General features: G+C 41.9%; 1 protein-coding gene across 3 annotated transcripts in view; it reads right to left on the bottom strand.

Annotated features, from left to right (window-relative positions):
• GRID2IP (Grid2 interacting protein) overlaps window positions 1-15,668 on the bottom strand; it is a 64,776-nt gene that overhangs the window by 33,664 nt on the left and 15,444 nt on the right. Inside the window, exon 1 of one of the 3 annotated variants that reach the window (XM_075830521.1) lies at window positions 4,151-4,405. The exons of the other annotated variants lie outside the window; for them this stretch is intronic. Coding sequence (XP_075686636.1) covers window positions 4,151-4,185 — 35 coding nt within the window. The 5' untranslated portion in view covers window positions 4,186-4,405. Of the gene's footprint in view, window positions 1-4,150; window positions 4,406-15,668 lie in introns of those variants that run through there. 3 annotated transcript variants of the gene reach the window in all.

Raw genomic sequence — 15,668 nt, forward strand, 5'->3', positions numbered from 1 at the left:
CCATCACTCAGCCCGGGCAGCATCCCTAGCGTCTGCCACCTTGGTATTTTCAGATCAAAGGATAAAGATTCCCTTCTCTCCATTTCTTGCATATTGCAGGGTTCACACAAAGTACAAAGCTCTCCGCATCTTGTAATTTGTTTTTGACATGTTGTCATTTAACGCGACCTCAGATCTGATTACGAAACAAAACCAGAAACGGCCCGAGCTTGATGTTTTAATCATTCGCTCCTTACCATGGCATTAATCTCATCGGGGCACCACGTTGATCACATGACTGTCCCAGGGCACACTTGGCATCCTACACTAATCATTAAGTCCTCATTAAACACTTATATTCGGCGCTAATTGACGGATCGCTTTACTTCTCAATAGCTGCATGCTAATTGGACACATATTTCCATTGGGTTTTCCATCGGCATATGTGTTGCTTTAACTTAATGGAGTCACTTACCAACAAGGACGTGCCATAGGGGCAGCCTGTATGGGTGTTATGGGGCCCCTAGGGAGGTGTTGGTCCGATGCCCACTTGTTTTGTAGATATATATATATGTATATATATATATTGGTATGTACCAGACTAAGGCCTACTTCACACATCGTTTTTTGGCACGGAAACCACGTCAGAATCAGCTCCAAAAAAATGCCCCAAATCTCCCCCCCATTGATTTCAATGGGAGGCAGAGGCATTTTCTTTCCCGGGTGGCTTTTGACCGATCGCAAAAATAAAAAAAACAACAACAAAAACTCAGCGTCAGGCCCTTTCTTGGAGTGGTTTCCGTCTCTGAACCTCCATGGAAGTCATTGAGCGGCAGAAGAAAAAAAAATGTACCGCTCGTTTTAAGCGGGTTTATTTTACCAAAAATTGCCCCCAGTTTTTGCATTTGATTCATTTAAAAAAACAGCTAAAAGAAACGTGACAAAAAATCCTGCAAAAGAACATTTAAAAAAACGCAATGTGCCTGACAGAAACCTCCGTGTGAACACACCCTAAAATATTTGGTACCTAATGTAGACATTAAATGCATGACACACACGTGAGATCACCTATGGCTGTGTGCACCGACCCCGAATGGCGTCACGTAGAGTTCCTGCGGTTCCCTATTCCACGCGCCACCCTATGAGACTTCCATGCAGCAAGTACAGCTTCCAGGGGAGAATACTTCCATAAACAGCATGCGTTAGAGAATGCCACCATTTTTTTATCCCATGAATCAGTGAGAGAAAACCCCATGTGTCTCAATAAGGTGGTATAGTATGGCCCCAAAGATTTCTATAGGAGCCCTATTATGGCTTCGTACCCTACCGGCTGTGATCTAGCCGTGTGCGCGAGCCCTAAACCGCACACAGCTGTCGAGTTGTATGAAGTTGTAATAGGGCAGCCATAGAAGTCTATAGGGTCATGCTGTTATATATGTATATTTCTTACCAAAAGGACCAGAAATACGGAACGCGCCTCAATGCTGTAAAAATACTAACACCTGCTCTTCTCTTTTACTGCGAGCCAAGAAGACGCTACAGACATTAAGACAAGAGCTGGCAAGATAAATTAAGTAAAGTACCACGGAGTAATGTCTTCTCCTGACATTATGTAGATTACCTGGAGATGTAAAAGCCCGGTGTATTTAGGAGCGTGATTATACTGTAATAACTTGTGAGTGCATCAAGACTGGAAGATCAGAAACGAAACATTATCATCAGAGGAAAAATTGAAATGCAGTTAAGTTGGCAAAGTACTTTACTTTGCCCACTAAACCAAGCACTGTACCGCGGCATCAAATACTCTCCTATATGAGGGATAGTTCTGTTCATCCTGATCTTCCGCATTCATGAATAAAATGCGAGAACTACAGTAAAGACTGACACACAGTAGGAGAGCAGTAGAGGAGAGTGAGTAGGGAGGTATGTAATAGCACACCTATGCTATCCACAACCGCTATCATTGCTGGTTGTCACTCGGGTTCTGCTGCCTGTAGGAGAACGAGATAACTAGAAAATAGATGAATCGGATATTCAACGACTTCACGCAAGGGGAAATCAATTGATTTAAAAGAAGCCTCTACTGAGATGTGCTTGGGCATGGCTTAAAATTGGGCAGAGGAGAACGAGGAATGTTATTGCCGGGGAGTGAGGAGTGAAGTCGGGGAACAGATGATGGAAGTATGAGTATGATTGTGAGCAATGTATGATTGTATATGTATCAAGGTGTGAGTGAGTGTGAGAATAATAAGAGTGAATGACTATCGGTGTGAGTACAATCATGATTGTGAGTGAGTATGAGTGTAACAGCGAGATGTTAGTGAGGGTGAGTATAAAGTGATTGTGAGCAATGTAGGATTGTATACGCATCAGAGTACGAGTGAGTATGAAAATATTAGTAAGAATGAATGACTATCGGTGTGAGTACAATCATGATTGTGAGTGAGTGTATGAGTGTAACAGCGAGTTGTGAGCGAGTGTGATTGTAAGCAATGCATGATTGTATATGTATCAGGGTATGAGTGAGTGTGAGGATAAGAGTGAATGACTATCAGTGTGTGTACAAGCATGATTGTGAGTGATTGTATGAGTGAGTATGAGTGTAACAGCGAGTTATGAGCGAATGTGGAGTATAAGTGTGATTGTGAGCAACGTATGAATGTGTACGTATCTGGGTACAAGTGAGCGTGAATATAACAGTAAGACTGAATGACTATGGTTGTGAGTAAAAGCATGGTCGTGAGTGAGGGTATGAGTATAACGGCGAGTTATGAGTGAGTGCGAGGTGATTGTGAGTGTGAGCAATGTATAATTGTATACGTATCAGGGTACGTATCAGAAAGACTGTGGAAATATTAGTTAGAATGAATGATTATCGGTGTGAGTACAAGCATCATTGTGAATGAGTGTATGAGTATGAGTGTAACAGGGAGTTGTGAGTGTGAGTATGAAGTGTTAGTGAGTGTGAGCAATGTATGATTGTGTCAGAGTACGAGTGAATGTGCAAATATTAGTAAGTATGAATGACTATCAGTGAGTACAAACATGATTGTGAGTGAGTGTCTGAGTGTAACAGCGAGTTGTAAGTGAGTGTGGGGATAAGTGTGATTGTGAGCAATGTATGATTGTATATGTATTAGGGTATGAGGGAGTGTGAGAATAATACGAATGAATGACTGAATCAGTGTGAGTACAAGCATGATTGTGAGGGAGTATGAGTGAGTTGTGAGTGTAAGTATAAGAGTGATTGTAATTACAAGTAAATATAAGCATAGGACTCGGTGTAAGCTTGAGTAAATTTGAGTATGAGGTTTAAAGAATGATAAGGGTCCATGCACATGTCATTGCTGCCTTACACAGTGGAAGACAGAGTCCCTACTGATCTGTATTATCAACCCGTACTCTAGGGGGCACCATTTTCTCTCCTACAAGCAATCCTCTGTAATATATCATGCGATGGACATGGCACCATTTTTTTCCCGCAGACTTATAAAATCGGAAGCACAGAAGTTCTCTATGGGTCGTATCATTATCGGTTGCCATATTAGGGATGTGTACCCCACCAATCCGTATTAAGAGTGAATAAGAGGTTACTACCACGGGTTTCACTAGTTAAATATCTTTGAGGTTCCTTACTGAGAATGCGGTGACTGCGAAGGAGCCTAAAAAAAAAAAAAAAAGGTCTTACAGGAACTTTCATCCATTCCAAGAAAAGGGAGACGTATCCGCATCATTGACACACAAGAACGCCTGACGCTGTATGGGGAATATGAGCGATACGTCCCTTAGGACAGTTTTTTTTGCTCTCGTACATTTTTGTAACTTTTTTTATATAGATAAGACCTTTTGAAAAATCTCGGTGGTGCCCAAAATTTAGCACCATTTCTATTGTTCATTCATCAACTGCCTCTCTAAGACGCATCATACACCCCCCCCCCCCCCCCCCCCCCCCAGGTTTATATCAGCTATATATCCTCGGCCAACACAGTTTTCTGATAACAGTCTTGTCAGGTCAGTGGTGGTCCGCCAGTTAAAACCCATATGACAACTTTTCAATGACAGATGGGTCCCATTGCCACCCCAATGCAATAACTGGGTATTGGGAACCTACAAGGTTTGTCATTATATTCTAATATTGGAAACCCTTTACACCTTCGCTAGATTAACTTACCGGAAATGCCTGGAAAAACCGCGATGTTTGCCCATGTTCAGTCAGGTTGGCACCATCAGATGCCAGGCGATTGACAAGTGTGACCACAGCTGGTCAGAGTCAAGGTCACTTACACCAGTCACAGTGCCACCAATCCTGCCGTGTCTTTGCCGCTGTCCCTGGTACTGAAGACGCGGTTCCTGCTCAGATCTGATGTCTTATCTGTCCCTGGTGTCCTGCCCCTCCTTCACTTGTGCTGGAAACCCATGGGATGCCGCTGGTAATGAGCTGGCTGCGAAACCTCAATCACAAAGAATGCCCACAGGAACCCAGCTAAGTCATTGCAATAAATGGTGGGAAGTAGAGAGAGGGAGTTTACACAGGCAGTGATGACGGCTCCTATTAACCCTCTCTTACCTTGTAATGCCAAGGGCATCCTCTAATTATTTTCATGATGCCAAGAGGTTAAAGGAGAACTCCACCTGTGATTGACCCTTAGGATTCACATTATTCAATTTGCTTTTGCTGCATGTTCAAAATATCTCCTATTAATACATGGAAACCATCAACAAGCAGGTTGGCTGTTGCTACCAAATCTTATAAAATACTTTGAGAATACCCAGAACAGCGGAGTTCCTGGTACTCATTAAATGGGTATTCCAGCCAATAATATTTACCACCTATTCACTGGATCGTGGGGGTCCAACCTTACTCAGCTGCTTCCGGTACTGCCATAGAGTAGTATAGAGAGGCAGTGTGAATGCACGACCGCCAATCCATAAACTCCTCAGCGCGGTCAGGCTGGTGGTAGGAGATGGGAAAATGAGATCCTGTGTTCTAGAAATTGAAGGGGGTCCCAGGAATAGGACCCCCCCCCCCCAATCTAACATTTATCATCAATCCAATTTAAAGGTGATAAATGTTGTCGGATGGAATACCCCTTTAACAGATGAGAATCCAAATACAGTGATCTGATAACATATAAATACCTAATACTTGCATTTGGGTATTCATATGTTAATGATAACGGGTGCTGGAAGTAAAAGGGTCAGGACCAGTCACCTATGGTAGAGACGGAAAATGCCTCAAGGCTCTTATAGACTTGCAATGAGAGACTGACTACCGGTCCCTACAACAGACTTTGTAGAATACAGGGAGTCAGAATGAAGAATATGTGACCCAACTTCTGCCCAGAACGGAGTCCCATGAAATACAGCACCAGGTAAGCCAATACAGCAGACTGCCCTGCACTTTTCAAACTAAAAAAAAAAAGAGTGCGTCTTTAAATTTATGGCTACCTACATGCACCACTAGGGGGAGTTGGCTTCTATAAAACGCAATATTAGGTTTTTTTTTATCTGTAAGGAGCTCCCCCTAGTGGTGGCTAAAGGAAGAAAGAATCTTATAATTTAACTCTATGGCTGTCTGACTGCTTCTTCTAAGCGGCACTATTTTTACACCTGAGTGCGCCCCCTCAGCTGTTATGGCTGTAGTTACGCCTACGAGTATTTCCTTCTAAAAAAAATTCACCTGTAAATTGTCCTGGTCTGTTTCTGGGAAAGCTAAATGACAAAAAATATGGCTGCTGCCATTACACTGGGTGCTGTCACCCAATTTTTTATATATGCCATGATATAGGTGCCTGGGATATATCGCTCCATGTATAGGCAGATCCGCATCTCTTGTATAGAGTGCAGAGCGGTTACAAAGAGCGTCTCACGCTCTGGAGGACCTGACCTGTCCTGTTTTACAGAGACAACCCACTGATATGAATGGCCACTGTGTAATGCTTCATATTACCTGTGGTGGCGCTGCAGAGAAATAAAACACTTACTGCCAGGTTTCCCCACGGATCACAGCTGATCGCTGGAGGTCACAGCAGGGGGACACTTTGTAAAGAGCTTGTTGACCCTTTTAAGAAGTAGGATTTATCTATAGAAGAGAACCCTTTAATGATGGATACAACACTAGAGCTGCTCTCCATAGACCTCCATACACAATCCACAGAGAGCAGAGATGTGTGTACAGAAGTCTTGTTTTCTCTCGTTTTTTGTTTTTTTTAAGTTTTCGGATCATGTTATCCATCTCCAACCATTTGTTACCTAAAAATAACAAGCTCTCCTGCCTGACCTCGATTCTGCTTCTAACTCAGCTCCTCTGGGGAGATTATACCAGCGTAAAACGAAACCTGGACACCATCCCAGATCTGAGATCCAGCAGATACAGGCTGAGAATATATATGTGTTTTTCTCTAACTAAATCAATGATATCCTATGGTCCCAGCCAACATTGCGCAAAAGTCTAACTCCCCTCGAAGAACAAATACTCAGGTGTGATTGCCCTTAAAAGAGTTTTTCTCATCAGGGACACTTATGACATATCCACAGGATATGTCATAAATGTCAGATGGATGCGGGTCCCACCTCTGGGACCCGCACCTATCTCTAGAACGGGGCCCCCTATACCCCGTTCAACGGCTCTGTGTTGCGGCTGAAGCGTGTGATTTCCAACCATGAAGAAGGAAACAGCGTAGCTCGCTGGTACTTTTTGTTGGGCTCCTATGCTAATTGACAAAGGGGCAAGTCTTATGGGAGCCTCCAATACACTAGGACGCTGTTGGAAATTATTATGTGGTTCCCTACCTCCTAGGGGCACGTGCACACAATGAAATTTTGTTGTGGATTCCGCAGCGGAATCCGCGTGAATAACAGCAACGAAATCCGCATTGAATGTCCCTTCTTGACGCAAATTTTGTATAAAAACCACATCAGTTAACCACACGCACATTAAGCCCATACGGTCAGCCCCAGATTTCTGCTGCGGTTTCTCTCGCAAATCCGCAACAGATTTTATGCGAGGAAAAATCCATTGTGTAAGGCTAGACTGAAGCACTGTGGCCCATTTTCCTCGCTCACTGATCACATTGGCAGTGCCTATTAAAGTGGGAATAGAAATGCAGTTCTGATTAGGATCCATATGTCCATAGGGAACTCTTATGATGTCAGCAGAGGAGCCCATTTATTTCATTTTTTTAGTACTTTGCTTCTTAAAAATGGCGCCCCCTATTAATGAAATTACTGAGCTGGACACCATTACTGATATTTAAGGTTTAACTAGTTTTACAGAGTTTTATATTATACTGTAGATATCTGTATTTGAGGAGTCTGGGATACATAGTCTTTTGCCAATGTTTTACATTAAGAGCCATGGAGAGGATCGGTGGTGTACGCAGCCCTCCTGTAACTGAAGATTCCCAGGGAGCCTGCCACACGACAGCACAGAAGGTCACATTAGTGAGGATGTTTGATGGCAGACTGCACCGGAGAGTTATCTATTGATTACCCAAATATCCATTCAAGTAAAGTCCTCAATGAGAGAAAGGAAAGTCAATCCTGAGCCGGAAAGTACAACCCTTCCTGATGCCGATTTTCCATTTAATACTAAAACCCTGAAATAATGATTAATTTAAAAGGAAAAAAAGAAACTCAAGTTATAACTGGAAAGTCCTAGAGTCGGAGATCATTAAAAGGGTTGTATGAGATTAGAAAAACATGGCTGCTTTCTTCCAGCAAGAGCGCCACTCTTGTCCATAGGCTGTGTTTGGTATTGCAGCTCAGCTTTATTTACCAGAATGGAACTGAGCTGCAATACCAGACACAACCCATGGAAAAGAGTGGCGCTGTTGCTGGAAGGAAGCAGCAAAGTTTTTCTAATCTCATACAACCCCTTTAGAGATGTAAGTGTAAGTCCTTGAGTCTCTTAGGTCAAGTTGTTATAAACTCTATTCAGTCATTACGGTTTGGCGACCAATATGGATTCCATTACATCCTATTAGGGGTAGTCAGAAAGCTTTAACAGCCTCCTGAAAGTCAAATCTGCCCAGTTCTGCAAGGATGTTTCCCCCACTTCCATATCTATGCACAGCACAGACGCATTAATCCCATGATTTTACCGCCACTCGTATACGGCGCCGTGGGGGCTCTAGCCTCTACAGATCATAGACTGTTAATAACAATACAATATTCACTAGGGACCTCAGCCTTGCACTCTTAGGGATTCACAATTGAGCAGCTGCCTCAACAGCGGATTGGCCTAATGTGACCTCACATATACTGCTGAGCAACAGAGACTGTGATTGGACAATGCAATCAGTGAAAGAGTCTACAAGCTCCACCCCATAGACTCATTCAGATATAGGAAAACCCGTTAAGCCGACTATTGAAGTATAGATTTTCTCCCCATATAAGTGGTAGTTTCTTCTTTTCTTTTGCAAAGCGCCCATATACGTCTCTTATATGGACGGGTAGGTACCCCGTGTGCCACTGTTTGGTGTCACATATTCTCCCCAATTAGGAATCCTACGGCATATGCAAACGGGACACTTAAAATGTAAGAAAAATTACTGAAATCTATTAAAAGCTACATTATCTACATTATAACTCTTATACCGGTGATGGAGGCTCTTTATTTTGGCCTCGTTACGATGAGTTTGAGTGCGAAACACTCTCTTAAATATGTCATTCAGTATTGTTCCTCACTAACCTAGTTTCTTCATTTTAGCCTAGTTTCCTTATACATACTGAAGGTGTCCTAAAACTGAATAAAACGACAAGGAAGTGGGGGCACTTAGTAAAGCTGATACACCACATACGGGGGCCCAAGGGTCTATGAAAATGGACAGACTCTTTCCAAATTGGGCTTCATTTAACAAAACTGTCAAAAAAACAAAACAACTGGCCTTGTTGCCCATAGCAACCAATCAGAGCTCAGTTTACATTTCATAAACTGCTCTGGAAAAATGAAAGCTGCATTGCGATTGGTTGCTATGAGCAAAAAGGCATTTCTGTCAGAAATTTAAGATAAATGGGGGAGATTTATCATTAGCTCTGCCCATGAAATGGTGAAAATGTCGCAAATTTCACCAGATTTATAACGCACTTGCTTTGTGGTTTTAATTTCTAATGGAAATCACAAAGTATAGCTGGATCCGTCGCACAACATATACCCGGGGTCCATAAGGTCCTACCGAGGTGACCGACATCTCTCTTTCTCGTAAAATTTATAACGGAGGCGCCAACGCAAAATTACATGGTGTAATATATTTTGAGCAAAATGTTGCAAAAAAATTGAATGCATGGAGTGCGTCAAATATATTATGTTTTAGACACTTTTTTTCCGCCTACATCGATTCTAGAAAAGAGGATCTGGCTAAGAGGAATAGTAAATTGTGTAAATTTAGTAAAGAGGTGCACAATTTTTGACAAAAAATATTAGTGTATATGCCTGCCGACCATGTGGTGGTGTAGGAAGGAGATAGAGATAGTGAGTTTAGTCAAATTTATTGTGTGACATTTTGATAAATTTGTAATAATTTGCTTCGGGAGTTTTGTAGTTCCCCAACCAGCAGGGACTCAGAAGTGTCTGTCCTAGTTTTCAGCAGAAGCCGACACAGCCGTCATATATATATGCAAAAAACGGAAGTGTAATCCCGGCAGATTATAGGTTATCAGATAATGTATTATCAGCCTGTGGAGCAGGAACAAGCTCAGACAGAGGGTGCTAATGAACAGCACACTGATATCAGCTCCGCCAACAGCCCTAAAAGGGACAGTCACACGTTAGACACAAATGTGCAGGGGGACTGTGTACTTTATATAGTTAAATAAACTAATACAATACATAATTTACACACACGAGGGGTTCTGGGGTTAAACTACTATTTAGAATATCGTAATTTATGAGAATGTGTTTCCCTCTAAAATAAAAAAAAAAGGGAAAGTGTAAATCCTTCAATCGTCCTCTTCTGTCAACCTCTATTTTGCCATTTGTTAAATCTTCTTCTGAGAACATTAGGCGACAACCAATATGGCTTCTAAAAAAGTTCCCTCATAAGTAGCCCAAGGTGTCCATATTTGCTTACCGACATACATAGCACAATGGTATAATAATAGGGTCAGTTAGTCCCGCCAGCGTAGGCCAGGGCTACACAGTGACATTGGGTTCACAATAACAACAGTTCATTAAGTTCTACCCATTGGTCACGTCTAATGGAATGGCTGCCTAATGTATGGATGCCCCAACAAGACTGCTGCAAAAAGTTCCTGCTGACTGCAACTTTTGCATATGGAAACATTGGTGCCCAATCGTTACCCCTCATAAAAGCCATGGACAGCACCCTGCCACATGACAATTGGGAAACAGTAACGCCAAGTTTCATTGGTTCCAATAAAGGAAATAAAAGTTGCTCAACTTGAATCAAGCCCGGACTACAGAATAAATGAACCCGTAAACTACAATAATTATAAAATTCAAAAAATTAGACAAAAAGACCTCCGAATTGGCAGATTGTACAGTTTAACGTGGCAGATGGTAAGATGTTTTACCTACCAGCATCAGCAGGTAATAATTTTACCCGAGTGGCCTACAAATCAATCCACCTCCGCATTCTGCTGGAGCCTGGATCATATACCCTGGCTCTAACTGAATCTGTGCCCACGGGCGAGTCTCTCTGCAACGTGGCACTGGAGAGGTTAACACAAAAACACACTGACAAGTACCCACAACCAGACACCCACAGACATTTCACGACAATAACAGCTCCTCATTTTTTATTCTACTACAGATGCAAAACATGAGAGATTAACAGCGAGGGCCCTGGCAGATTTTTGTACAGCAGGGAGACACGACTTGGCAAATGTCTGCACCATCAGTCTGTCTGCAGGTGGTGAACATGCAGCTGATAACTGGCATATGGCTTTACTCACTAGACAGGGATAAGTACACCAGATTTCAGATATTAGGCACACACACATTATATATATATATATATATATATATATATATATATATATATATATATATATATATATATGTGTGTGTATAATCTATAGCCCATATTTATTATCTATCCTTCTGGGGACGTTCAGAGAAATCATAGGGACCCGCAACAAAACAAAATATTTATCTATCTCCTAATATCTATCTATTTCTCTATCTATACGCTTCCCAACCGCCCCAGCTCTAGCGGGGCAGTCCCGGATTGCTGCGATGTCTCTCTGTCCCGAGAGGCAGGTGTCATATCCCGGTTTCAACTGTATCTGCATCCCCAGGACACAGATATAGTTGAATACAATGGGGCAGCAGGGAGCCGGCAGCACCCTGCTCCACCACTCACCTTTGTGACGCCTGCCGAGAATGGCTGGGCACAGGCAGGCGCGATCCAGTGACATCATCATTCCTGCCTGCGCCTACCCACATACAGCACAGACCGGACCGGAGAAGACCTGAAGAGGAATCTCCTCCATTGGCAACGGGGCTAGGTGAGTATTTATTTTATTATTTTTAGTAGGTACTATGGGGGCATATAATGATATAATGTGTGGGGATGAAATATAAAGGCATTAGAATGTGTGTGTGTGTGTGTGTGTGTGTGTGTGTGTGTGTGTGTGTGTGTGTGAACTATGGGGGAATGATACTATGTGGGGGCACTAAGGGACATCATTACTGGGAGAGCCACTAAGGAGTTATCATCACTGTGTGGGGATACTATTACTGTGTGCCAAACAGGGCACTATAAAAGTGTGGGGGCACACAGGAGAACTATTACTGTTTGTTACCCAAAGGAGGACACTATTACTGTGTGGGGGCACAAAGGGAACTGGATATATATGGACAGGTATTGGGCAAGATTAAGCGTTCGCTGCAGAAGTTCTCCTTCTTTACAATTGTTAAAAATTGGGAGGTATGATATCTATCTACTATCTCTCGTATGTTTAATATCGATCTCTCTCTTATTTATCTATCTATCTGACTGTCTGTAAAGTAAATGTTCACCATTCCGTTTTTAAGTCCAAAATTCGATGCGTTTAGCCCCCCCTAGTGGTGGGTGGATGCATCAGATATTATACCATTGACCAAGACAGAGAAGCAGAACTTCCCTATGAAGATATATTATTACATTCAATACAGAATTGTAAACCTAAAAATGGAATGGTGTCCCAGCATTTAAGGGCGAATCCCTGGGAACATGGAAAATATTCATAAATAAAATAATAAAGAGGTTGTTCCTTATCAGTGCCCTGCACAGCTGCATAGCAATACTTCCTCCCTCGGTAACCAACACATTCGATATAATGTCAATTCTTGAGTGCTCAGTCAAGTAGGCAGAAAAAGGGATCAAATACATCAATATAGGATGGAAAAACTAATCCAGTAAATGACTCTCCAGTGTAGTCTGGCGCCCCCTAGTGTCCATTAGAACATCGAATGAAGCATAGCAAAAGAACATAAACAGTATAACAGTAAGTAGGTGGATTATGAGTATATAACAATGAATAAGAATTATTTAACCTCAAAGAGATTTCTGTCCCCCATAATCCCTGCCTTGTCCTTGATGCCGTTTACCTCGTCTCCTCTGTCATGAGCAATTTACCTTCAGGAGACTCAAATGGCCCAGAGTGAAAATAGACAGTCCTCAGCATCACAGAGACAAAGCGTGAACCCGTTGAATTGCCAATTACCCGCTGTCAGCTGAACTCTACCCAGGAGTCATAGGGTGATGAGGCAAAAGACTGGACTGGGCAGGTTTAAAGACCCCCTCCTACCACATAATGTCCATATACCCCCTTCTACCATATACATGGAGGCATTTAGGATCCGAAAACAAAAAAGTTGACTCGAATCAAGTAAATAAAGTTGCATTGCGGGATTTGAATAATGTGATTGTCTTATACTGGAATAATCTTCATGCAGCACAAACATAAAGGGGATCGAAACTCTAGAAAGCACATTTTAATCCCAAACCCAAGTTAATAAAGCGGGGTCCTTTTTTTGGGTCCTCATCTCGAGCTCTGGAGGACCTGTTGTATATTACACAGACAATTAATGGACACTGTGTAATGCTTAATTTCACCTGTGGTGGCGCTGCAGGAAAATGTTTAACTTACTGCAATATTTTCCCACGGATTACAGCTGATCGCTGGGGGCTCCAGCAGGGGGACCCTTTGTGGTCTGCTTATTGTCAAGGGACCCTTCTAACAAGTAGGCATTTTCCATAGCAGAGAACCCCTTTAAAGTGAATGTGTTTTTTTTAGACCATGTCATTTTTAGGTCTAAATTTCTGTGCTGATTAATTTCTTAACATATCTTTATACTGGTCAGAGCAAAATTTTTCTCATACAGAGCTCAAAATCCTCTATAGAGACAGTTAATAAATAATAAACTGGCAGCAACCACCACTAGGGGGCGCTTACTGTATACTGTGCTATTATTGAGTACAATATGTAAATAGTATTCGGTAAGCTCCCTCTAGTGGTGGCTGCAGAGAGCCATAATTTTATAATTAATGTCTATGGGGGAGATGTATTAAGACTACGCCAGTCTTATTAAAATATAATCTAGAGCAAAATGCGTCAAATTTGTGCCAAATTTGTACATTTTTGGCATGTTTGGCTGTTTGACACTAAATGAATTCTACAACATCCAGGAGCTGCCGTAGAATTCCGCTATAATTTACATCAGTTTCTGTCGTAAACTATAGTAAATACGTCGGCGCACATTGCTAAGCTCTACCCACTTTTTTAAACGGTGTCGAGAGAAGGGGAAACTACCCAAAAGTCGAAATTTTTGTAAATTTTGGGTCATTTGCATCATTTCTAAGCCAGAAAACGGCGCAGGGATGTTGCTAACTTTCCTCCTATGTTTATACAGCGGCTTTGGAGCTTTGGATCAGAAAAACAAAGCTTCGACCATCATAAAAAGATATATTATGAAACTAATTACCGCAGAATTTTGAACCAATTTAGATTTTAAAAAGAACAAAAAAAAATGTGTTCAAGGACGCACATTCCCTTTAAGGCTGCGTCATTATTATTTCAGGGTCAAATCAGGCAATAGAATATATTACGGGAGAGCAGGTTGATGTGGCACAAAAGGGAAATAAAAAAATAATTAAATGCAAAGTGTTTTTGCCACAGGCGTATTTATTCAGATTATCTTTTTGTCTTCATTACGGAGTCTGCAGTTAACAATCCTCGGCCGCCAGCATTCCTTACGTTTTTATGATTTGTGTTCTAAACACATTGGCCGAAATTGGGTCATCATAGGTGAATGTGTCCGTAAACAGCAGCAATGTTGGGAAAGCTGATATTACTGTAAACTTGCATCTATACTAGGATATACATCTATGGCTAAAATAAAAAAAATTAAAAAAACGGCTATTTTCTACAACAAACAGTGCTACACCTGTCCACAGGCTGTGTCTGGTATTGCAGCCCTATTCGCTTCAAAGGAGCTGTGTTGCAATTTCAGACACAACCCATGAACAGGTGTGGCGCTGTTTCTAGAAGAAAGCAGCCATGATTTTATAATCCTGTACATCCCCTTTAAGCAATGCCCTATTATATATTAGACTAGATAGGGGTTAATGGGAACCTCTTGTTACATTTTTGTTTTTGGATATATTACATGTGCATGCAAATATTTTAAATATAATATATCTAATAAGAGGAAAGTGGCATCTTCTCTACTATTACATAGTAGACATGGAGGAAGGAGGGGGATGCAGCTGCAGTCTCTATGACACAGCCGGTGTGCGCGAGTGCATGCTGTGAGAGGGTAGAGGGAGCAGCAGGGGGAGACATCTGATTGGCTGAGGCCACACAGCACAGATATAACATCACACCAGGGAGATTCCGTCCTCTTATGGATGGAGAAAATTCACATTTATAGTCCAAAAATCTGCAACATCTACAGCTTCTTTGATAAAACATTTCAGGTATAAGTTAGATTGGGAGCTGTGTGACAAGAGTACACCATACTTCCCAACATAAGCATCCCAAATCGTGGGACATTAAAGCCAAACCCCACATAATGTCCAGGACCACACCCAAAACTGCTTTTGAGTAAATTAGCATTAACCAGCCCCTTTTGTGGCCCAGTATGGGACTGTTTGCAGGTCTATTACAGTGCTTGCCACCTACCCAGTCTGAGACTAATTAAAATCATAAAAAAATCATTGTCTACTGCAAGCTACGGCAACATAGGACTAGGCCATGCTGCCCCCTGACTGCCAAGACATGCTGGGACTTTTAGTTCTACAAGAACTGGTCTCCCACAACCAAAAAAAATTGTACTTCAGTATTACAATACATACCAAGTGCCTTAACGGTAACATGTAAACTTACCCTAAGAAAACCAAGACAGAAGGTGTTAATATAAATTAAGTGACCCTCTTAGCTGATTGGTCAAGAGGGATCACATGGCTCAATCAACATCATCATATTAAGAAAGGTGCCACGTGCTCCCTCCCAGTCAATCAGCCAAGAGGGTCTCCGAAATGATAGATATGTCATGCTTTGTTGTAGCACCCGGATCAGGTAGTGCTACAACTTGTGCTTCATAGGACATCTAGTCTTACATAGTGACAATGTCCCTTTAAGATGATGCAGATATTTACCTGCAGTCCTATGTAAAAACACAGATTGCACATTGAAATATCATTATGAATTATGCCAAATGACAAACTCAGTTCTGATACTTC

Source organism: Rhinoderma darwinii, chromosome 6 (genome assembly GCF_050947455.1).
Source record: "Rhinoderma darwinii isolate aRhiDar2 chromosome 6, aRhiDar2.hap1, whole genome shotgun sequence".
NCBI lineage: Eukaryota > Metazoa > Chordata > Amphibia > Anura > Rhinodermatidae > Rhinoderma > Rhinoderma darwinii.